The 23,407-nt window shown below is 52.8% G+C and overlaps 1 protein-coding gene across 3 annotated transcripts in view; it reads left to right on the forward strand.

Annotated features, from left to right (window-relative positions):
• The first annotated feature begins 3,425 nt into the window (after positions 1–3,425).
• Positions 3,426–23,407, forward strand: part of PRKCG (protein kinase C gamma) — a 28,052-nt gene continuing 8,070 nt past the window's right edge. The window contains exons 1-12 of one of the 3 annotated variants that reach the window (XM_054538957.2): positions 3,426–5,867; positions 6,485–6,688; positions 7,186–7,217; positions 8,186–8,268; positions 13,653–13,764; positions 13,901–14,032; positions 15,692–15,848; positions 16,527–16,661; positions 16,993–17,080; positions 17,368–17,397; positions 21,680–21,832; positions 22,169–22,357. In XM_054538957.2, the coding sequence (XP_054394932.1) occupies positions 6,519–6,688; positions 7,186–7,217; positions 8,186–8,268; positions 13,653–13,764; positions 13,901–14,032; positions 15,692–15,848; positions 16,527–16,661; positions 16,993–17,080; positions 17,368–17,397; positions 21,680–21,832; positions 22,169–22,357 (1,281 nt within the window). In that variant the 5' untranslated portion in view covers positions 3,426–5,867; positions 6,485–6,518. Of the gene's footprint in view, positions 5,868–6,130; positions 6,689–7,185; positions 7,218–8,185; positions 8,269–13,652; positions 13,765–13,900; positions 14,033–15,691; positions 15,849–16,526; positions 16,662–16,992; positions 17,081–17,367; positions 17,398–21,679; positions 21,833–22,168; positions 22,358–23,407 lie in introns of those variants that run through there. The other 2 variants (XM_054538961.2, XM_054538958.2) reach the window with 2 other exon arrangements.

A 23,407-nucleotide genomic window follows, 5' to 3' on the forward strand; every position in this document is an offset into this window, starting at 1 on the left:
GTCCCTAGGCCCCACCTGGCACTCAGCCTTGCCAGAGATTGGCTCCAGAATTTTTGCCAGGCTTACAGAACACCCACTGCCTAGAGGCCATCTTAAAGGAAGCAGGGGCTGGATGCCTTTCATCCCAACTATTCTCTGTGGTATCAAAAAAAAAAAAAAAAAAAAAAATTGGGCCGGGCGTGGTGGCTCACGCCTGTAATCCCAGCACTTTGGGAGGCCAAGGCAGGCAATCATCTGAGGTCAGGAGTTCAAGACCAGCCTGGCCAACATGGTGAAAGCACGTCTCTACTAAAAATACAAAAATTAGCCGGGCGTGGTGGCGGGCGCCTGTAATCCCAGCTACTCGGGGGGACTGAGACAGGAGAATCCCTTCAACCTGGGAGGTGGAGGTTGCAGTAAGTCAAGATGGCACCACTGTGCTCCAGCCTGGGCGACAGAGCGAGACTCCAGCTCAAAAAAAAAAAAAAAAAAAAGGAATCGGACGAAGAACCACAGGATGTTGAAGACAACTGTCTGAAGTATTTGTGAGGGACAGTGATGTGGTCCTCTGTGTTAAAAATAACGTGTCCTGCTTTGGCAGAGAGGAGAAGAAAATGGCCACTGCCCGCTTTCAAGGCAAGATCAGCCTTTTTTGTTTTGTTTTGTTTTTCTTTCTTTTTCCTGGCCATGAGGACAAAAATCACTGAGTGGCCCTTAAAGAGGGATGTTTCTTTTCAGCTGTTCTCTTTTGCCTGTAGGTGGGAGGGTGGGGATTGCTGCGTCCTAGCTAGAGGAATGGCTTTGCTTGAATGTGTAGTGCACACGCACGGGTGTTTCTGTGTGCTAGTTGCTTCTTGCTGCTGCTTCCTGCTTGTCTGGGACTCACATGCATAACGTGATATATATATATATATATAAATGTATAAATATATATTTTATTTTTTTTTAATTCCCTGGAGCTTTCAGTTCCCATCAGTTCCTGTTGTTAATCATAGAACCCTTGTCCCTTCCCCCGTTCCCATCATGTTCTTTTTCTTTTAAATATCAATATAAAGATAGAAGAAGGACTTGTGCTTTCTTAATGAGGAGGGCGGTGGAGCACGGTGGCTCACGCCTATAATCCCAGCACTTTGGGAGCCCAAGGCGGGCGGATCACTTGAGGTCAGGAGTTTGAGACCAGCCTGGCCAACATGGTGAAACCCTGTCTCTACAAAAAAAAAAAAAAAAAAAAAAAGGGCGGGGAGGACCCTGGGAGAGGGGCAAGGGCCAGATTCTTGGGTCTAGTGGGAGAATGGGGTTGGTGTCAAGACAACCTTGGCTTCATCAGAAGATACTAGCTGAGTCTGGGTCTTCTAAATGACTTCCTCAAACCAGGAGGGCTGGGTGGGATAGAAATGAACTAGACTTCTCCCTCCTTGGAGTCTGTCACCTGAGCACCTCACAAATACAATGTCCTAATTTGAGTGAAGGAGCTTTCCTCCCCAGTCACCTCGTCCTCCCAGGCTCCCCATTTCAGTAATAGCCTCTCAGAGCTGAGAACCCAAGCACATGGTGGTACCTTCCCTCCTCTCCTCAGTCAGTCCCTCATCAAACACTGTCTATTCTTCCTCTTAAATACCATTTCTACCGCCCTCTTCTCCAGGTTCCTGGTCCAGCTCAAGTTCCATTTTGTTTCACCTGAGCTATTGCCCCAGCCTCCTTCTCCTCCATCCCACCCTAGCTCCAGAGGGATTCTTCCATCATGCAGATCTGATCTTGCCCTTCCCTGCTGAAGTCCTTCCGTAGCCCATTGCCTGTAGGCACTACCAAAGCCCCTGGGTCTGGCCTTCACCATCTGATCCTGCCTATATTCCCACCATCAGCTCCCCCCTTACCCTCCAATCTAAGCCTCTGAATATACCTGGTCAACAGAAGACCTTCATAAAGATCAAATGAGCTACTGCAACCAATCTCTGTCCCACAGAAGGCCATCTTGTCCATTTCTGTAGGGTCCAACCCTATGGGGCTTAGCAGGTGTTCTTCCCATGTGCAGAGATGAGAGATTGTAATAAAGGCACAAGACAAAAAGAGAAAGCAGCTGGGCCCCGGGGACCACTACCATCAACACGCGGAGACCAGTAGTGGCCCATAACAGCTGGGCGCGCTGATATTTATTGCATACGAGATAAGGGGACAGAGTAAGGAGGGTGAATCTTCTAAGTGATTGACAAGGTGAAGCAAGTCACGTGATCACAGGACAGGGGACCCTTCCCTCTTAGGTAGCCGAAGCAGAGAGAGAAGGCAGCATACGTCAGCGTTTTCTTCCAAGAAAGATCAAAGACTTTAAGACTTTCACTATTTCCTCTACCACTTACTACTACGAACTTCAAAGAGGAGGCAGGAGTAAGGGAGGAGCATGAAAGCGGACGAGGAGCGTGATCATTGAAGCACAGCACCACAGGGAGGGGTTTAGGCCTCCAGATGACTGGGCAGTCCTGGATAATATCCAGCCTTCCACAAGAAGCTGGTGGAGCAGAGTGTTCCCTGACTCCTCCAAGGAAAGGAGACTCCCTTTCGCGGTCGGCTAAGTAACGGGTGCCTTCCCAGACACTGGCATTACCGCTTGACCAAGGAGCCCTCAAGTGGCCCTGATGCGGGCGTGACAGAGGGCTCACCTCTTGCCTTCTAGGTCACTTCTCACAACGTCCCTTCAGCACCTGACCCTATACCCGCCGGTTATTCCTAAGTTATATTAGTAATGCAACAAAGAGTAATATTAAAAGCTAATGATTAATAATGTTTATAATAATGATTGATAATTGTCCATGATCATCTCTACATCTAATTTGTATTATGACTATGCTTATTCTAACTATTTTCTTTATTATACTGAAACAGTTTGTGCCTTCAGTCTCTTGCCTGGGCACCTCGGTAATCCTCCGCCCACACATTTCGCGGACCTCAGGAGAATCACAAATACACAAATAAATATAAGCCCTACAAAATTCCCAGATCAGGCCCGGCGGGTGGCTCACGTCTGTAATCCTAGCACTTTGGGAGGCTGAGGCTGGTGGATCACGAAGTTAGGAGATTGAGACCATCCTGGCCAACACGGTGAAACCCCGTCTTTACTAAAAATACAAAAATTAGCCGGGCCTGGTGGCGTGCGCCTGTAGTTCCAACTACTCATGAGGCTGAGGCAGGAGAATCGCTTGAACCTGGGAGGCGGAGGTTGTAGTGAGCCGAGATCGCGCCACACTGCACTCCACCCTTGGGAGACAGAGCGGGACTCCGTCTGGAAAAAAAAAAAAATTCCATGATCCGCCGGCGCGGAGGCTCACGCCTGTAGTCCCAACACTGGGAGGACAAGGCGGGAGGATCGCTTAAGCCCAGGAGTTCAAGACCAGCCTGGGCAACACAGCAAGACCTTGTCTCTATTTAAAAAAAAAAAGTTTTAAAGAAAATTCGATGATCACACAACCCGCTATCTGCATCTACATCCGCAAAAGCAATTGGGGAGAGATACCGCAAGGGAGGGAAGTGTTCCCCTGGAAGGGGAGAAGGAAAGGCCAACTGGGGCACACACTCTCGTTGGATGAGCAAAGGCCTCCTTTTCATTTCTGCAGCGTCCACTCTTGGGCTCCAACCCACTCCATCGCTGTCTTCTTAAAGGACTCCTCGCCCACCCTTCTCTCCCATCCCATGCCTGAATCGCTTCTGGAAGGCATCCGAAAGAACAGCTATAGAACTCTGGGGTGATACGTTGGTTAACTCGGGAAAGAACTCAAGGACACTGGACTAGAACGTGGTGGGATTCCCAGGTCGGTTTCGGGGCCATCCCCGCCGCCTATCCTTCGCCCTAGGTCACCTGGAGGTGGCTGGAAGGCCAGTGGACTCCACATTTAGGGAGAGTGGTTACAAGAGGACTCGGATTCCCCCACCTTCCCTTCGGCTTTGGGAATCCCAGGAAACCCTCCCCGAACCCCTAAAAAGTCCCAGAGAAGGTGTGCTGGGCGTCCAGAGACCCTCCCAGGCGCCGCCGCAGCGTCCCGCCCAGCCTCGCGGGGCACGCCGGGAGGCGGAGTTCTCGGTCGCGTCCCGAGAGTGGCTGGTCCGCAGGCTCGGACTACCAGTCCCAGAATGCACTGCGCCCGCAGCCTGGGGCGGGCCGTGGTTGCCCCTGGCAACAGAGCGGGTCTCCCGGGAGCTGGGACTGGGAAGCGCTCCCGAGCCGGGGAGGCGCAGAGCCCGACCAGAGAGAGGCGGGGACGCGGGTAGAGCGACCAAGAGGTGTGGAGGCCGGAAGAGACTGACCGCGCCGGCCCTCGGAGAGACCCCCTTCCTGAGAGGGGGCGCACAGAGAGGAAGCCGAAGCCAGCGAGATCTAGAGAGAGGGAGACTGGGATTGAATCACAGACACTCAGAGGGAGGGAGAGACCTCAGAGACAGAGAGATTCACAGGGCCAGAGAGACACGTAGAGTGGGTCAGAGAAGAGGACAGAGGACAGAGACATAGACAGAAAAGAGAGGAGGGAGAGAGACTGAATCACAGAGACACAGGGAGAGAGGGAGAGACCTCAGAGATGGAGAGAGACTCACAGGGCCAGATAGACACATGGAGTGGGTCAGAGAAGGGGACAGAGAGAGACAGAGACACAGAAAAGGGAAGAGGGAGAGAGACTGAATCACAGAGACACAGAGAGGGAAGTCTCTATCTAGAGACCCTCGACAGAGATTCCTAGAGCCAGAGACACAGAGAGATTCATAGAGACATATAGAGAGATTCAGAAAGCCTGAATCACAGAGATTCCCAGAGCCAAAGAGACAAACAGACAGCGATTCGTAGAGCCAGAGACACAGAGAGTCAGGGAGTCAGAGAGACATAGAAAGAGATTCATAGAGCCGGAGACACAGAGAGATTCAGAGTCAGAGAGACACAGAGATTCATAGAGCCGGAGACACAGAGAGATTCAGAGTCAGAGAGACATAGATTTCTAGAGCCAGAGACACAGATTCAGAGAGTCAGAGAGACAAAAAGATTCAGAGAGCCAGAGACACACAGAGAGTGAATCACAGACACAGAGGGACCTGGAAATCCCCAGAAACAGAAAGAGATTCATAGAGCCAGAGACACAAATAGAGATTGGGTCAGAGAGAAAGGGACAGAGACAGAGAAGAGAAGAGGGAGAGAGACCCCCCTAGCGTCAGAGAGAGAGAGATCAACAGAGCCAGAGAGGGGCAAGCACGGAGAAACAGATGGAACCAGAGAGATATAGGAAGAGACAAACAAAAACAGAGAACGAGTTGCAGAACCGGAGGAAGGCAGAGAGACAGAGACAAAGGCATTTATAAAGACGAGTGGAGGTGAGGAGAGAGAGGGAGAGACAGGGGCAAGCATTTAGAGAGTGACTCCCAGAGAGGAAGACAGAGACGGACTCCCAAAGAGATCAAGTTGCAGAGGGAGGGAGAGACAGTCGCAGCCTGAGAGAGAACAGAGAGTCACAGAGCCAGAGACACAAAGACAGGGAAAGAAACAGACTCGGGGAGACAGAGGCGGAAGAATGTATCAGACGTAGAGGCAGAGACAGAGGGAGACTGATTCACAGTGAGGCAGACCAAGACCTTGAGAAGGACCACGACACCAAGACCCAGAGATGGCGACAGATACAGATGGAGACACACAGCAGAGGAAATAGAGAAATAGAAAGAAATAGAAACAGCATTTCTCGAAGACAGGGAAAAGAAAACAGATCCACTGAGAGGCAGAAACAGAGACACATCGAGAAAGCTCGCTCCAGGAATAGAGGGAGAGGGACAGAGGTCACAAGAAAGACACACGCAGGCAGAGAGCTACACAAATAATGGAGAGGCCAGAGGAAGAAATAAAGACTCAGCCGGCATCAGAGAAAGTGAGAACGCCAGCGCCCTCCCTGTCCACTGCTGGACCCCTAGCGTGGAGCATAAAGTTTGTTGAATTAAGGAGAGGGGCAGGGTCAGACACAGGGACCCCAGGGCGCCCACAGGACACACGAGGCACCCTAGTGGGGGAGGAACACGGGGCAGGATGACAGATTGCAGGGTGGTGAGGGGGAGCCAGGCTCAGAGGATGCCCCTCCCTCCAGCCAGCCCCCGGAGTGGGTGTGTGCACGTGTGGGGGGCGGGGAGGGAGGACATTTGTCCCGTGTCTCCGGGAGGGGAGCGCCTTTAAGCCGAAACCCCGCCCTCTCGGTCGTCCTGGCAACGCCTCCCCCCACCCGGGGCTCCCACATTTCAGCAGGTGCCGGAGCTGGAGCTCCCACCGCCGCCGCCCGTGCCTCCGGCTGCCGGCGCCCCTGCCTTTGGCTCTTCCTCCCCACTCGCCCGCTCCCCCTGGCGGAGCCGGCGCGCCCGGGGTGCCGCTCCCTGCCTGGCGCGTTCCGCACCTGGAGGTGCCTTGCTCCTCTCCTGCCCACCTCGGAATTTCCCTGTAGCTCTGATCCTTCGAGTCTCCAGCTCCTCTCTCTTCCACCTGTTTCCCTCAAGAAAGGCAGGATCCTGGTCCCTGCTACGTTTCTGGGGCCATGGCTGGTCTGGGCCCCGGCGGAGGCGATTCAGAGGGGGGACCCCGGCCCCTGTTTTGCAGAAAGGGGGCTCTGAGGCAGAAGGTGGTCCACGAAGTCAAGAGCCACAAGTTCACCGCTCGCTTCTTCAAGCAGCCCACCTTCTGCAGCCACTGCACCGACTTCATCTGGTGAGGGAAGGGGGCTGGGGGACTGGGGGAGGAGGGGACTAGGGGTGCAGACCCCTATCACGCCGACCCCTGTGGAAGGAAGAAGGAGGGGGCTGTAGCTCCGACTCCCAGGTTCTAGGATGGCCAGGGAACGCTGGGAGCTTCGACTCCTGGGTTTGAGTGAGGAGGAGGCTGGTTCCCGGAGTCCTGGGTCTGAGGGAGGAGGAGGCTGGAGGACGAAGGTCCTGGAGTCTTGGGTCTGAGGGAGGAAGGGCCTGGGGGGCTGGGAGCCTGGATTCCTGGGTCTGAAGGAGGAAGAAACTGGGGGCTGAACTCCAGTCTAAGGGAAGAAGGGCTGGGGCCAAAATTTCTGGGTTCTAGGAAGAGGAGGCGGCCGGGGCTTGGACACCTGGGCCCTGCGGGAGGAGGGTCAGAGAGCGCAGGCCCCCTGTGACTCGCAGAGGTTAGAGGTCCAGGTACCCCTTTCTGCACTGACCTAGGATCCCTGACTCTTCCAGGGGTATCGGAAAGCAGGGCCTGCAATGTCAAGGTAAGAGCTGGGGACCGGGGCTCCTGGGACCCTCAGGAGGGTGGAGGCTGGGGCCCCACAGCTGAGGCTGCTTGACACACGTGTTCTCTGGTCCCCAGAGAGGCGCGGGGGAGCCCGGGGCGGGGGGGTGTGGCAGAGACACAGCCTGTGGTGGGGAGGGAGCTTTGATGGTGGGGCCACCGCGGAGGTGGTGCTGGGGGCCCCTCCCTCGGCCGGCTCCAGGTGGGGACAGATATTTGGAGAATCTGTTGCCATGGGAACAGGGAGATTTGGAAAAGGGGAGCTGAAGGGGGGAAGGGGGAGGGGGCTGGAGATGCAAAGTCAGAGCCCCCCCCCCACCCCAGGCTGCTGTCGCCATGACAACACCAGCCGTCCTAGGCAGGGGCAGGCCGGGTGGGGTCACCGATGGGCGAGTGGGGGCCGGGCGGGGCCGGCAGTTCTGGGGGGCGGGAGAGGGGGGCGAGTCCTTGAGCACCAGCTGCTACTGCTGAGAACAGAGTGAGTCAGGGTGGGGGGCGGGCCGGCAGCAGCGCCCCCAGACTCACTTCTGCCCAAGTTGCTGCTTCCTGGGCTGCGTCTGAAGATATTTCGGTTTTCGCTCTTTGAATCTGTCTGCCTCTCTCCGGGCTTTCTGATCTCCGTCCGTGGGCCTGTGTCTGTTTGTCAATGGGATCCTATTTTCTTTTTCTCTTTTTCCATCTCCCTTCCCTGAGCTCTGTGTTCTGTGTCTCTCTGTGAGTCTCTGCGTCTCTGTTTCTGACTCTGAGCCCATCTCTTGGGTTTCTGTCTCCTGCTTCTCTCTCTGGCCTCCGATTTTCTCTCTGTTGGACTCTCTGTGTTGAGATCCCTCTCTTTCTGGTTTTCTCTGTGTCCGAGTTCCGCTCTCTCTTTCCAATTTTCTGTCTGCTGGGGTCTCCCTCTGGATTGATCCATGCCTCCGTCTGTGTCTCTATGATTTTCACCTTTAGTCTGCAGCTTTGTGGTTCATCGACGATGCCACGAATTTGTGACCTTCGAGTGTCCAGGCGCTGGGAAGGGCCCCCAGACGGACGTGAGTGCCCGGACACCTGGTTCTCCTCCTCGGGCCGCGCCCCCGCCCTCACCCCCTCGGCGTCCGTCCCAATTTCTCCTGCTATTTTTATGGCTGGGAGGGGAGGGGGGCTGGAGAGATAGGGGGAGCTATCTGGCCCAGATTCCTTGCCCTTGGCCTGGAAAGGGGGAATGCGAGGGGGACTGACAGGCTGGGGACACAGGTGGGGCACAGAGAGGAGGCCGGGGTGAGGAGACTGAAGATGGGCGCTGCCGGGGGTGGGCTGTGATCCAGGGGTGAAGGGATTTAAAAATTGAGAGCTGAGGGGCACACAGAAAAAAATATCAATGCAGGTGTGGAGATGCCAACATAAGACAGAGGGAATCTCAGGAAGAGGAACAGAGACACAGAAAAAGACAGAGACCCAGGAGAGGCTGAAGCTGAGGCAGAGAGAGAGATGGAGCAGAGAAAGAACCAGGGAGAAAGAGGGGAATTTGGAGGCACCAAAAGATGGACAGAAAAACTCCAAGAGACGGAGATGCAGACACCTGGAGAGAGAGACTAAAATAGAAAATGGTGGATACAGACAACAGCTTAGGAGATGCTGAGAGGAGACCCAGGGAAGTCCCACAGTACACTTGCACACATGTGTGTGCATGTACAGATGCCTCTGTCATCACAGATATGCAGCACGCAGAGACACAGCCTCTCCCCACCCCCTCTCTCTCCATCAGAGGCTCACAAGACCAGTCAACCCTGAGTGCCCATTCCCGTTCCCTTTTCTGCTTTATCTCTGAGCCTCAGTTTCTCCACTATAAAACGGGGCTGATGATCTAGCATTGACCAGCAGAACTGTCTACAGTGATGGAAGCATTCTGTACATGCACTGTCCAATAGGCAGCCACCAGCTCCATGTAGCCAGTGAGCACTTGAAACAGGGCGACTGTGGCTGAGGATTAGAAATTCCATTTCATGTCATTTGAATTGGCTTAAATTTTTTTTTTATTTTTATTTTTTGAGATGGTGTCGCGCTCTGTTGCCCAAGCTGGAGTGCAGTGGCACAGTCTCGGCTCACTGCAACCTCTGTTTCCCGGGTTCAAGCAATTCTCCTGCCTCAGCCTCCCGAGTAGCTGGGACTACAGGCGCACGCCACCACGCCCCGCTATTTTTTTTTGTATTTTTAGTAGAGATGGGGTTTCACCATGTTGGCCAGGCTGGTCTCGAGCTCCTGACCTCGTGATCCACCCACCTGGGCCTCCCAAAGTGTTGGGATTACAGACGTGAGCCACCACGCCCGGCAGAACTGACTTAAATTTAAACAGCCACATGTAGTTAGTGGCCACCAAATGGGACAGCACACATCTGGACACTTCCAGGCTTGTTTTGAAGTCAGGTGGGTTCAGAGTTTCACCCAGGGTTTGACACAAGATCGGAGACAGTTTTATGATGTACAGATGGAGAGAGAGGCAGAGAGAGAGATCCACAGAAGTCCATGAGGCGTTTTACCACCCTCTCAGCTGAAAATAACAGAAGTCTACATAGAAGATGTGACTTCATAGAACATATATTGAGCACCACTGTCTACCAGCACGTGTATGTGATTGATGACCCCCCTCGTCCACTCACCTCCGCCACCAACACCAGATAAGTCTGATGTATCCAATGCTCATTGGGTACACTCATCAAGATTTTTTTTGTTTGTTTTTTGCCTGTAATCCCAGCTACTCGGGAGGCTGAGGCAGAATTGCTTGAACCTGAGCGGCAGAGGTTGCAGTGAGCCAAGATCACGCCACTGCATTCCAGCCTGGGCGACAGAGCAAGACTTTGTCTCGGAAAAAAAAAAAAAGATTTTTTTTGTTTTTGTTTTTTTGTTTGATTTTGGGATATTTTTTAGATGGAGTTTCACTCTGTCACCCAGGCTGGGGTGCACTGGTGCAATCTCGGTTCACTGCAACCTCTACCTCCCAGGTTCAAGCGATTCTTATGCCTCAGCCTCCCAAGTAGCTGGGACTAGAACAGGCACGAGCCACCATGCCCAGCTAATTTTTATATTTTTAGTAGACAAGGTTTCACCGTGCTGGCCAAGCTGGTCTTGAACTCCTGACCTCAGGTGATCCGCCCACCTCGGCCTCCCAAAGTGCTGGGATTACAGGTGTGAGCCACCACACCCAGCTGATTTTTGGGTTCTTTTGAGACAGGGTCCCGCTCTGTCACCTAGACTGGAGTACAGTGATGGGATCATAGCTCACTGCAGCCTTGAATTCTCCAGGCTCAAGTGCTCCTCCTGCCCCAGCTTCTCAAGTAGCTGGGGCACAAGTACATGCACAAGCCACAACACCTAGCTAATTTTAAAAAAAATGTTTTTGTAGAGATGGAGTCTCACTCACTATATTGCCCAGGCTGGTCTTCAACTCCTGGTCTCACTCGATCCTCCTGCCTCAGCCTTCCAAAATGATGGGATTACAAGCGTGAGCCACTGCACCTGGCCTCAAGTATTTCGTATACAGTATAGGTTGGATCCACACAACAGCTTATGTGGTTATTTTTCCTGTCCCTATCTGGTTTGAATCCCAGCTCCACCACTTTTTGGTTCTGTGACATTTCCTGAGTTAATTTACCTCTCTGCACTTGTTGAATTCCGTGTCTGCAAAGTGGAGATGATAATTATGCTCACTATGGATTGTTTTGAAGATTTAGTGAGTCAGACATTTGGGATGGTTTCTGACACATAGCAAGAGCCAAAATAATATTTTTTATTCTTGTTAAAATTATTATTATGACCAATGAGGAAACGAGTAAATAGTGAGAAGGAGATCTTTCCTCTGCATCACTCGGGGTTTTTTTTGTTTTTCTTTTTTTTGCTGTTGAGACAGGGTCTCACTCTGTTGCCCAGGCTGGAGTGCAATGGTGCTATCACTGCTCACTGCAGTCTTGACCTCCGGGGCTCAAGTGATTCACTGCTGGCAGTTGATCTTCTTAAAAGTAACATGCAGGCCGGGCACGGTGGCCACGCCTGTAAGCCCAACACTCTGGGAGGCCGAGGCGGGTGGATCACTTGAGGTCGGGAGTTCGAGACCAGCCTGACCAACATGGAGAAACCCCGTGTCTACTAAGAATACAAAATTAGCTGGGTGTGGTGGCACACGCCTGTAATCCCAGCTACTCAGGAGGCTGAGGCGGGAGAATCACTTGAACCCAGGAGGCGGAGGTTGCAGTGAGCCGAGATTGCACCATTGCACCCCAGCCTGGGCAGCAAGAACAAAACTCTGTCTCAAAAAAAAAAAAAAAAAAAAAAAAAGGTAACGTGCCTTGGCCAGGCATGGTGGCTCATGCCTGTAATCTCGGCTCTTTGGGAGGCTGAGGCAAGCGGATCACGAGGTCAGGAGATCGAAACCATCCTGGCTAACACGGTGAAACCCCATCTCTACTAAAAATACAAAAAATTAGCTGGGCATGGTGGCACGCGCCTGTAGTCCCAGCTACTCAGGAGGCTGAGGCAGGAGTATTGCTTGAACCCCGGAGGCAGAGGTTGCAGTGAGCCGAGATCGCACCACTGCACTCTAGCCTGGGCGACAGAGTGAGACTCCATCTCAAAAAAAAAAAAAAAAAAAGTAACATGGATCAAGATTTGGCAAGTATGATTTCATTTAGTCCTCAGGGAGGGCACATGCCCCCACTTTTCAGGCGGTAAATCTGAGGCTTTGGAAAGGGGCAGGCGTGGTGAGGCCACCTAGCTGGGTAGGGGGTAGAGGCAAGATTTGAACTCTGATGTATGTAACCACAGCCTCCGTGCTGTCTCCTTTTTAACAGCGACGTTCACTTTTGAGAATAAGAACAGCAGCCTCTGTCTGTGGATGGTTTGTGTGTCAGGCACCCTGCTGAGAGCCTTCACACACAGCATCTTATTTAGTGCAGCAGGAACCCTTTGAGTTAGGGTCAGCGGAGATATTTAGAAGCCCAGCACATTGAAAAGGATCCTGGAAACTGCCAACACCCTCCTCTACCCAAATATATGTTCAAACTAGAAACCCCACTAACATAGATGAAAATCCAAGAATGGCCTAAATTTTCACCCTGTGATAATCCTTTTAATGGATTCTTAGAATCAAGTTATTTAACAAGCAGATATTGTTCCGGGGGTAAGGGGTGGCAGGGGAGAAGGAGAAGCTTCACTGATGACCTGCATTCATGCTTAATGGACTCTGGAAATTTAGCATTGCTTCAAAATATAGATTATTTATTTCCACTTGACAGAGGAGGGTGCTGAGGCTCAAAACTGGGAATGAACTTGCCCCAAATCACACAGCTGAGAAGTGGCCTAGCTCTTACTTACATTCAGGGCTATGTAGGGACTTCAATAAAATCCCTAATAATAACCACAGTAATAGTATTGGGAGCATCTAACATGGTAGGCACAGCTATGTTTTGTACACCAATTATTTTATTTAGGCCTCCTGGGTTCCTATTATAACTGAGAGGTCATATTCTCCATTCCACCTGGAGCTCAGAGAAGGCATACCATATGGACACTGACAGAAGCTGCCAGTGAAGGAGCTGGGGTTCAGGGTGGCCCGCAAGTCCTCAAATAATAACTTGTGGGAGTTGGGGAGATGGGAACTATGGGAGGTTGGAAGCTCCTGCCTCCTTCATGTTCTGCCCAGATATCATTTGGTCAGCGAGGCCCCCCTGCCACTCCCCCTACACACACACAGTTTGTTGTTGTTGTTGTTGTTGTTTTTTGAGACAGAATCTTGCTCTGTCGCCCAGGCTGGAGTGCAGTGGCACAATCTTGGCTCACTGCAACCTCGGCCTCCTGGATTCAAGCAATTCTCATGCCTCAGCCTCCTGAGTAGCTGGGATTACAGGCATGCACCACCATGTCCGGCTAATTTTTGTATTTTTAGTAGAGACAGAGTTTTGCCATGTTGCCTAGCCTGGTCCCGAACTCCTGAGCTCAAGGCAATCCGCCCACCTCGGCCCCCCAAAGTGCTGGGATTACAGGCATGAGCCACCGCACCCGGCCAGGACCACCGTATTTAAAATTTCAGTCCCCCAACTTCTGGTGGTCCCCATCCCTGCCTCATTTTTTCTCCAGAGCACCCATTACCAACCATCAAACTATATGTTTTATTTATTTACCATGTTTACATTCTGTATCCCTCCATTAGGAAGTAAACTCCATGTGACAAAGAGGTTTTTTTTTCATTTGTTTAATGCTGGGTCCCCACACCCACAACAGTCCCTTGCACACAGCAGGTGCTCAAAGATTATTGGTACATAGAGTGAAAGAGATGGAGCCTCAGGCTGACCTAGAGAGCAAGGCAGGAGGAAAAGATAAAAGGGCCCCTCCCCTGGGGTTTTAGAACCCTCCCAACGCCTCCTAAGCCAGTCTTCTCTGCCCCCAGGACCCCCGGAGCAAACACAAGTTCCGCCTGCATAGCTACAGCAGCCCCACCTTCTGCGACCACTGTGGTTCCCTCCTCTACGGGCTTGTGCACCAGGGCATGAAATGCTCCTGTGAGTGAACTGGGCCCTGCCAGGGCCCTTCCAAAGCGCCCGGTCTGGGTTCCGGGAAATGCCCGGGATGGGGTGGGGGGTGGAGTCTTGGCTTGGGGGCGGGGCCTGAGGTGCTACCCGCAGCTTTCCCCTCCAGGCTGCGAGATGAACGTGCACAGGCGCTGTGTGCGTAGCGTGCCCTCCCTGTGCGGTGTGGACCACACCGAGCGCCGCGGGCGCCTGCAGCTGGAGATCCGGGCTCCCACAGCAGATGAGATCCACATAACGGGTGAGGCCCCGCCCCCTCGCCTGGCCCCGCCCCTTCCCCAAGTGTGAGGCGGGGCTGACCGAAGGCACTTGTGCTGGCCCAGCCCCACCCCAAAGATGGGCCACGCCTCTTTCAATGGTCACGCCCACACTCCTGACCCCACCCCGAAGGCCGAGCACACCCCGCCACACCCCTTTTGGCTCGAAGCCCCGCCTCCAACCTGGCTTCTTGCAACTTTCTGCACCTGTTGATGACTTTGACTTTTTTTTTTTTTGGGACGGAGTTTCGCTCTTGTTGCCCAAGCTGGAGTGCAATGGCGCGATCTCAGCTCACTGCAACTTCCGCCTCCCGGGTTCAAGCGATTCTCCTGCCTCAGCCTCCCGAGTAGCTGGGATTGCAGGCGCGTGTCACCAAGCCCGGCTAATTTTTTGTATTTTTAGTACAAACGGGGTTTCACCATGTTACCCAGGCTGGTCTCGAACTCCTGACCTCAGGTGATCTGCTCGACTCGGCCTCCCAAAGTGCTAGGATTAACAGGCGTGAGCCACCGCGCCTGGCCAATGGCTTTCTTTTTTGTTTTTATTTTATGTTTATTTTTTTGAGATGGAGTCTTGCTCTGTCGCCCAGGCTGGAGTGCAGTGGCGCAATCTTGGCTCCCTGCAATCTCTGCCTCCAGGGTTCAAGGGATTCTCCTGCCTCAGCTTCCCGAGTAGCTGGAATTACAGGCGCCCGCCACCACATCCGGCTAATTTTTTTTTTTTTTTTTTTTGAGACAAGATCTTGCTCTGTTGCCCAGGCTGGAGTGCAGTAGCATGATCTCAGCTCACTGCAACCTCCGCCTCTCAGGTTCAAGCGATTCTCCTGCTTCAGCCTCCTGAGTAGCTGGGACTACAGGTCCATGACACTGCACCCAGCTAATTTTTGTATTTTTAGTAGAGACAGGGTTTCACCATGCTAGCCAGGCTGGTCTGGAACTCCTGACCTCAGGTGATCCGCCCGCCTCCGCCTCCCAAAGTGCTGGGATTACAGAGGTGAGCCACCGTGCCCAGCAATGGCTTTCTGGGTATAAGGATCTTGAGAAGGGAGAGTACCTGGTTCTGAGGGAGGCTGCGGTTCAGTACTGGTGACATGGCCAGGGTCCAAACTCTGGTTCCTAATGGAGAGAAGGGCTCTGGATCTGATTTCAGGGTCACTGGTTGCGGAAAGGGCTCTATGCCCTGTCTTCTGGGTACTGGAGAGGTAAGAAGTCATGAGAAATGAGACTGAGAGCTTGGAACTCTTTTTTTTTTTTTTTTTTTTTGAGACGGAGTCTCGCTGTGACGCCCAGGCTGGAGTGCAGTGGCGTAATCTCAGCTCACTGCAAGCTCCAACTCCTGGGTTCATGGCATTCTCCTGCCTCAGCCTCCTGAGTAGCTGGGACCGCAGGCACCTGCCACCACGTCCAGCTAATTTTTTTTTTTTTTTTGTATTTTTAGTAGAGATGGGGTTTCACCATTCACAGGATGGTCTCGATCTCCTGACCTTGTGATCCGCCCGCCTTGGCCTCCCAAAGTGCTGGGATTACAGGCATGAGCCACCACGCCTGGCCAACCTTAGAACTCTTGATTGCTGACTGGAGGAGGGCTGGGAGCCCCTTCCTGGATCTCTAACCTGTCACACTCTTCCTCACTCCCTGTTTAGTTGGCGAGGCCCGTAACCTAATTCCTATGGACCCCAATGGTCTCTCTGATCCCTATGTGAAACTGAAGCTCATCCCAGACCCTCGGAACCTGACGAAACAGAAGACCCGAACAGTGAAAGCCACGCTAAACCCTGTGTGGAATGAGACCTTTGTGTTGTGAGTCTGGGGTGCAGGGAAGCCAATGATAGCTGACAGAGAATGATCTGAGGGTCCTAGTGGCCCCCAGAGAGCAGCTGATGGGAGGGGTTAGGATAGAGGGAACCCAGAAAAGGGCAGAAAAAGATGGTAGGGAAAAGGAATAGAGTGATTGAGGGAGTGGGATGGAGATACGGAAACGGAGAGACAGCCAGACCACTGTATAATTAGTCTCCATTGAAGCCCCCCAACTTTAGAGTTAGACAGAGATGAGAGAGAGAAGAGAGAGTCTCAGAAGAGGCAGAAACCCCAAGAGAGACACAGATGGAGAGGGAGGGGAGAAGATGGGGGATGGCAGGGAGACAGAGGTCAGTTGACAGAAAGACAGAGTGACAGAGGCCCAGAGAGGAGAGAAGGGTACAGAGACTCAGAGAGAGAGATCTCGAGAGACAAGAGACAGAGATGGGAAGGGGCGGAGAATGCAGGAGGAAGGGAGAGGAAGAGCTCTCTAGGTTTACTTCAGGCCCCAAAGCCCTAGCTGGAGAGAGAGCCCCACTGGGAAGGTCAGAGGTCAGAGACCGACAAAGCAGGAGAGGAGCCCCAGCTGGCTGGGTTTGCCCCCACCTCCAGCACCAAGGATGGGGAACCGAGGGGAGCCATGAGCTCAGCCCGCACCCCATCCACCCCACCTTCCTGCAGCAACCTGAAGCCAGGGGATGTGGAGCGCCGGCTCAGCGTGGAGGTGTGGGACTGGGACCGGACCTCCCGCAACGACTTCATGGGGGCCATGTCCTTTGGCGTCTCGGAGCTGCTCAAGGCGCCCGTGGATGGCTGGTGAGGAGCAGGGCTGGGGCCTGGGGATGGAGCGCAGTATTACCATCTCCATCTGTGTGTGGTCTCTCTCCTCCAGGCCACTGTCCTTTCCTCCACCTCCCAGCACACACACACACACACACACACACACACACACACACACCCCTCTCTCTCTCTCTATTCTTCTCTTCTTCCCTCCCTTTCTCCCTCCCCCTCTCTTTTTATCTCACTCTTTCTCTCTTCCATCTCTGTGTCCGTCTCTCTGTGTCTCTTTCCTCCCTTCCAATGTCTTTGCCTCTCCCATGGGTGCCCCATCCCCGCTGCCCGCCTCTGGTCTCCGTCTGTATGTCAGGTACAAGTTACTGAACCAGGAGGAGGGCGAGTATTACAATGTGCCGGTGGCCGATGCTGACAACTGCAGCCTCCTCCAGAAATTTGAGGTACCCAGACCCCGGCTTCCTCAAGGGAGCCCAGCCCAGCCTCCCACAGTTCAGAGCTGGCCTTTCCTTCCACCCCTGAGTGCCTGCTGGTCCTGGGACTACAGTTCCCAGAAGACTCTAGGACACCCTCCTCTGCTCTTCTAGGGGGACTTGAGCCCCAGGGTCTGATGGGAATTATAGTTCCTATCCATCGCCATGGCTTGAGGGTACTAGGGGCCACCAGCCCCAGTTCTAGGGCGATCCCCTGCCTCTCTTGGGACCCTGACTCTCTCTTTCTTTTCTCCCAGGCTTGTAACTACCCCTTGGAATTGTACGAGGTGAGTAGAACCAAGGCGTTGAATGGAGGCAGTTTTTGCCTATGTCTCTGATTTCTTATTCCTCCTCTGACTTCTGTCTTCAATTCCCCACACATGAGTTGAGCACACATTTGTGCTAGGCCTGTCTTGTGCTTGCTGAATAATCCAGGATCCAGAGGTGAATCTGACCCTCAAGCAACTCTCCAAGGTAGGGACACAGTCACGGATACTTAAAATACAGGAAGATGTGCTAAATTAGAGGTAGCCCAGGGCACTGAAGAGGCCTAGCGGAGGCACTAATCCAGCCTGGGGGAGGGTGGTCAGGGAGGACTTCCCTGAGGAGGTGATGCCTGAATTGATTCTTGAGGTTTTTTTAAATTTTTTTATTTTATTTTATTTTTTATTTTTATTTTTATTTCTGTCGCCCAGGCTGGAGTGCAATGACACAATCTCGTCTCACTGCAACCTCCAGCTCCCGGGTTCAAGCAATTCTCTTGCCTCAGCCTCCTGAGTAGCTGGGATTACAGGTGACCGCCACCACACCCAGCTAATTTTTTTTATTTTTAGTAGAGATGGGATTTTGCCATGTTGGCCAGGCTGATCTCGAACTCCCGACCTCAGGTGATCCGCCTGCCTTGGCCTCCCAAAGTGCTGGGATTACAGACATGAGCCACCGCACCCGGCCGATTCTTGAGTTTTTTTTTGTTTTTGTTTTTGTTTTTTTTGAGACAGAGTCTCGCTGTGATGCCCAGGCTGGAGTGCAGTGGTGTGATCTCGGCTCACTGCAAGCTCCACCTCCTGGGTTCACACCATTCTCCTGCATCAGCCTCCTGAGTAGCTGGGACTACAGGCGCCCACCACCATGCCCAGCTAATTTTTTGTATTTTTAGTAGAGATGGGGTTTCACCGTGTTAGCCAGGATGGTCTCAATCTCCTGACCTGGTGATCCGCCTGCCTCAGTCTCCCAAAGTGCTAGGATTACAGGCATGAGCCACCACGCCCGGCCGATTCTTGAGTTTTTAAAAATCTATCAAGCATGATGATCTTAATCTCTCCATTCATTCATTCACTCATCGAATACCTTTTTTTCTTTCTTTCTTTCTTTCTTTCTTTCTTTCTTTTTTTTTTTTTTTTGAGACAGAATCTCCCTTTGTCACCCAGGCTGGAGTGCAGTGGTGCAGTCTCAGCTCACTGCAACCTCTGCCTCCCAGATTCAAGTGATTCTCCTGCCTCAGCCTCCCGAGTAGCTGGGATTACAGAAGTGCACCACCATAGCTGGCTAATTTTTGTATTTTTAGTAGAGATGGGGTTTCGACATGTTGGCCAGGCTGGTCCCTAACTCCTGACCTCAAGTGATCTGCCCGCCTTGGCCTCCCAAAGCGCTGAGATTAGAGGCGTGAGCGACCACGCCCAGACGAATACCCATTTTCTAGGGTGTCATAAGCCAGGCCCTGTTCTGGGAATAGAATCAGGCCATTCCCTGGGGGAGCTCTTCTTCTAGTGGAGGAGAAAGTTACAAACTCAGACATTCACAACGAGGAGCAATGCTGCTGTAATGGAGACAGCCTCAGGCACTGGGGCGTCCCAGGCACAGCCTGAGTCAGAGAAAGCTTCCTAGAGAGGTGAGACCTGGTAGAAGGGCGGGATTTCCCAAAGGAGAGACCAGATTTTCAGGCAGAAGGAAGTAATGCTCTCTCCCTCATTTACCCTTTCAAAAAATACTTTACAGAGCATCTCTGTGTGCCAGGCGTGGCTCTACTCACTGGGGATATAGAGAGAGCAGGGAAAGAACAAGCAAACAAACAAAAAAGTTCCTTTCCTTATGGGATTTACACCGGGAGGAAGACATTAAACAAAATATATAAGCATATGATAGGCTGGGCACGGTGGCTCATGTCTGTGATCCTAGTAAGGCGGGCGGATCACCGGAGGTCAGGAGTTTGAGACCAGCCTGGCCAACGTGGCAAAACCCCATCTCTACTAAAAATACAAAAATTAGCCGGGCATGGTGGAGGTGCCTGTAATCCCAGCTACTCGGGAGGCTGAGGCAGGAGAATTGCTGGATTCCGGAAAGTGGAGGTTGCAGTGAGCCAAGATCACTCCACTGCACTCCAGCCTGGGTGACAGAGGGAGACTCTGTCTCAAAAAAAAAAAAAAAAAAGAGAAAGACAAGAATCTTCAAGATTCAACAACAGCAACAACATGCTATAGTCTTTCCTGGACTCTTACAGAAACTTTCACTAGAGTTTTTAATGTTGTGTGTGTGGGTTCACCTGCATCAGAATTCCTAGAGTGCTTGCTTTTAAAATCACATTCCCCGGCCTTTCTGCAGACCTACTGAGTGAGGATCTCTCTGATGCCTCAAATGTCTGCCTACTAAATGAATTCCTCAGGTGATCCTTTTGCAAAGTTAAATTTGCGAATGGGCTCTGCAGGAGACAAGGGTACCAGCGGGAGGAAATTCTGAGCCAAAGAGGTAGAGTCTTCTGAGATCAGCAGAGATGATCCTCCTGTACAAACCCAAGAAACCCAGCAGGGCAGATGGTGGGCAAAGGCCTAGAGGCAGGGAGTGTAGGGTGGTGTGTGTGCCTGTTGTGGTTCACAGCGCTGTCCCACAGTTCAGCAGACACCACGTAATATTACCAGTGAACACCAACTACGTGCCAAACCTTGAGCTAGGTACGGGGCTAACAACACAGCAAACAGAAACAGCCATTATGATGATGATGATGATGATGATGATGATGATGATGATGATGATGATGATGTATTTATCTATTTGAGACAGAGTCTCGCTCTGTCCCCAGGCTGGAATGCAGTAGAGCAATCTCAGCTCACTGCAACGCCACCTCCCGGGTTCAAGCGATTCTCCTGCCTTGGCCTTCCGAGTAGCTGGGACTACAGGCGTATGCCACCATGTCCTACTAATTTTTATATTGCTAGTAGAGATGGGGCTTCGCCATGTTGGCCAGGCTGGTCTTGAACTCCTGACCTCAGGTGGTCTGCCCACCTCGGCCTCCCAAAGTGCTAGGATTACAGGCGTGAGCCACCGCGCCCAGCCCTCAACAAATATTTACGTAGCCTCAATGATGTAGGCAGTGTTACTGTGTCTTAGCGAACAAAGCAGACCCCTGCCTTAGGGAGCTCACAGGCAGAAAGCAGATAGTCACACAGATAGACGTAAATTACTAAGAATAAAAGTGCCAGGAAGGTGCTGTCTATGGTGACCAAGGGGTGGTAAGAGAGGCATCTGACCCAGTTTAAAAAGTCAGGCGAGACCTCTATGAAGTGATGCTTGAGTCAAGGTCTAAAGGGTGTTTGGGAGACAACTAGGAGGGAAGGGGAGGGGAGAGCTTTACAGGAATACCTAACGGCACATCCAGAGGCCCTGAGTTGGGAGGGAGGACAATGTGTGTCAGGCCAGGGTGGCTGGACCATGGAGCCCCTGGGAGAGAGAAGAACAACCTGCAGGGTCAGTCACAGCCTGGCTCTGCAAGTCATATGGAATAAAATCTTAACACAGAGAGAGCAGTTAAAGGGTTTACAAGCATAGGGGAGACATGACCTGGTTTATTTATTTTTAAATTGGCTCCTGTACCTGCTGAGTAGAGAATGCATTAGAAAGGGCAGCCGTCCATGTAGAGGGACAAGTGTGGAAGCTATGACAGCAGCTTAGTCGTGGGCCCCCTCCCTGGGGGGCCAAGGCAGGAAAAGGTAGAGAAGGGACCCTAGCTGAAAGCCAGGTGTGCTCCCTGGACTGGCAGCACCCATGTCACCCAGAAGCTTTTTACACATACCAATTCTCAGGTCCCACCCCAGATTTATGGAGTTAGAAAATCTGGCAGTGGGACCCAGCAATCTGTTTTACCAAACCCTCTAGGGAATTCTGGCTTAGAGGCTAAGAGCAACCAGATTCTAGAGCTGAACTGCTTGGGTTTCATTTCTGGCTCTGTCCTTTACCCGCTGTGTGACTTGGGGCAAGTTACTTAACGTCTCTGTGCTAGTTTCCTCTTCTGTAAAATGGAAACGATAGCAGGGTTTTCTGGAAACAGCAGATGATAAGCTATCTAAAAAAGAGAAGAAGAAGAAAAAAAAGATCTAAGTGTTTGTTGAATAATAAATAAACCCTCCAGGCTATGGGGAGTCAGAGAATTAAGCCAAGGACAGGATAGGAGGGTGGCCATTCTCCTCTCTCTAGCGATTCTCATTCCTTCCTTTCTTGGGCGCTGTGTCTCTTGGGGGTATATCCTTATCGCTGTATAAGGTCTAACTGCCTTTGGCTCTTTCTTTCTCCTTTCCACAGCGGGTGCGAATGGGCCCCTCTTCCTCTCCCATCCCCTCCCCTTCCCCTAGTCCCACCGACCCCAAGCGCTGCTTCTTCGGGGCGAGCCCAGGACGCCTGCACATCTCCGACTTCAGCTTCCTCATGGTTCTAGGAAAAGGCAGTTTTGGGAAGGTTGGATTCCTGGGGTTCTGGGGGAAAGGGAGGATGTCTGTGGGAAGGTCAGATTTCTGGTTCTTAGAGAGGAAGTGGGGGTGGGGGTGGGAAGAGACTGGGCTCCTGCATCTTCAAATATGGTTAGGTTGGGCTGTTCAGGTTCCTGGAGAGGAGAGGTTTACAGATGTGGACACTCTCCCTGAGGGGACGGGCGGCAAGTCAGGGCTGTCAGTCCCTTAAGAGATGGAGGAAGGACCTGGGATCCCGTTTCCCTGCGTCCCTGAAAGGGAGGGGGCAGGTCCTGTACCACTGGGTTCCCAACATGGACTGGCCCTTTTGGAACTGTGCGCATAGGTGATGCTGGCCGAGCGCAGGGGCTCTGATGAGCTCTACGCCATCAAGATCTTGAAAAAGGACGTGATCGTCCAGGACGACGATGTGGACTGCACGCTGGTGGAGAAACGTGTGCTGGCGCTGGGGGGCCGGGGTCCTGGCGGCCGGCCCCACTTCCTCACCCAGCTCCACTCCACCTTCCAGACCCCGGTAAGGATGGAGGGGACGGAGGCTGGCCTCGGGGCCCTGCCTCATCCAGTTCTGGACATCTGCGTTGGAACTCTGAGTTTAGGGCGAGGCAAGAGAACTTTGTGCTCTCTGAGTGGGCGAGGCCAGGCGGATGGGCTCCTCAGGGGGCGTGGCCAGGGAGGGGGGGGTCCTTGGGGGGCGTGGTCAGGCGGAGGGACTCGTCGGGGGCGTGGCCAGGCGGAGGGACTCGTCGGGGGCGTGGCCAGGAGGAGGGGCTCATCGGAGGCGTGGCCAGGTGGAGGGGCTTCTCGGAGGGCGTGGCCAGGTGGAGGGACTCATCGGGGGCGTGGACAGGCCAGGGGCTCCTCGGAGGGCGTGGTCAAGCGGAGGGACCCATTTGGGGGCGTGGGCAGGCGGATGAAATCTTTGGGGGGGTGGTTTAGAGGGGCGGGCTTTGTCAGGCGATGGGATCATTAATAGGCGTGGCCAGGCAGATTGGATCCTTGGGGGCGAGGCCAGGCAGATGAGATTATGAATGAGCGTATCCAGGCAGGTAGATTCTTCGGAGGGCGTGGTCGGGCGGATGAGCTCCTCGGGGGCGTGGCCAGGCGTTGAGTTCCTCGGTGGCCTGGCCTGGCCAGGTGGATGGGTCCTGCGGAGGTGTCGTGAAGCGGTTGAGCTCCCTGGGTGCGTGGCCAGGTGAATGGGCTCTTGGGGGGAGTGGCCAGATGCCTGTTTCCCTGGGGAGCTTGGTCTTGAGTGGCTGTAGCCAGTGCTCTAGAATTTTGAGCAAAGGAGCACAGTGGAGGAGAGTGCCTTCCTAGTGGGCCTGCCCAGAATTGGGCTCCGAGTGATGGGGTCATCACTTTTGGATTCTGACTGAAGGACACATCAGAAACAGGACATTTCCCTAGGATTGCGACTCGGGGGCAGAGAGTCAGAACCTGCAAGGTTTTAAGAGGGCGTGACTTTACTTCCAGGGGCTCCGAATGAGCGTGGCCAGCTACCTGGATTAAAATATATGTATGAGCAACTTAGATTCCTTTTTTTTGAGAAGGAGTTCGCTCTTGT

This window comes from Pongo abelii, chromosome 20 (genome assembly GCF_028885655.2).
Source record: "Pongo abelii isolate AG06213 chromosome 20, NHGRI_mPonAbe1-v2.0_pri, whole genome shotgun sequence".
Classification (NCBI taxonomy): domain Eukaryota; kingdom Metazoa; phylum Chordata; class Mammalia; order Primates; family Hominidae; genus Pongo; species Pongo abelii.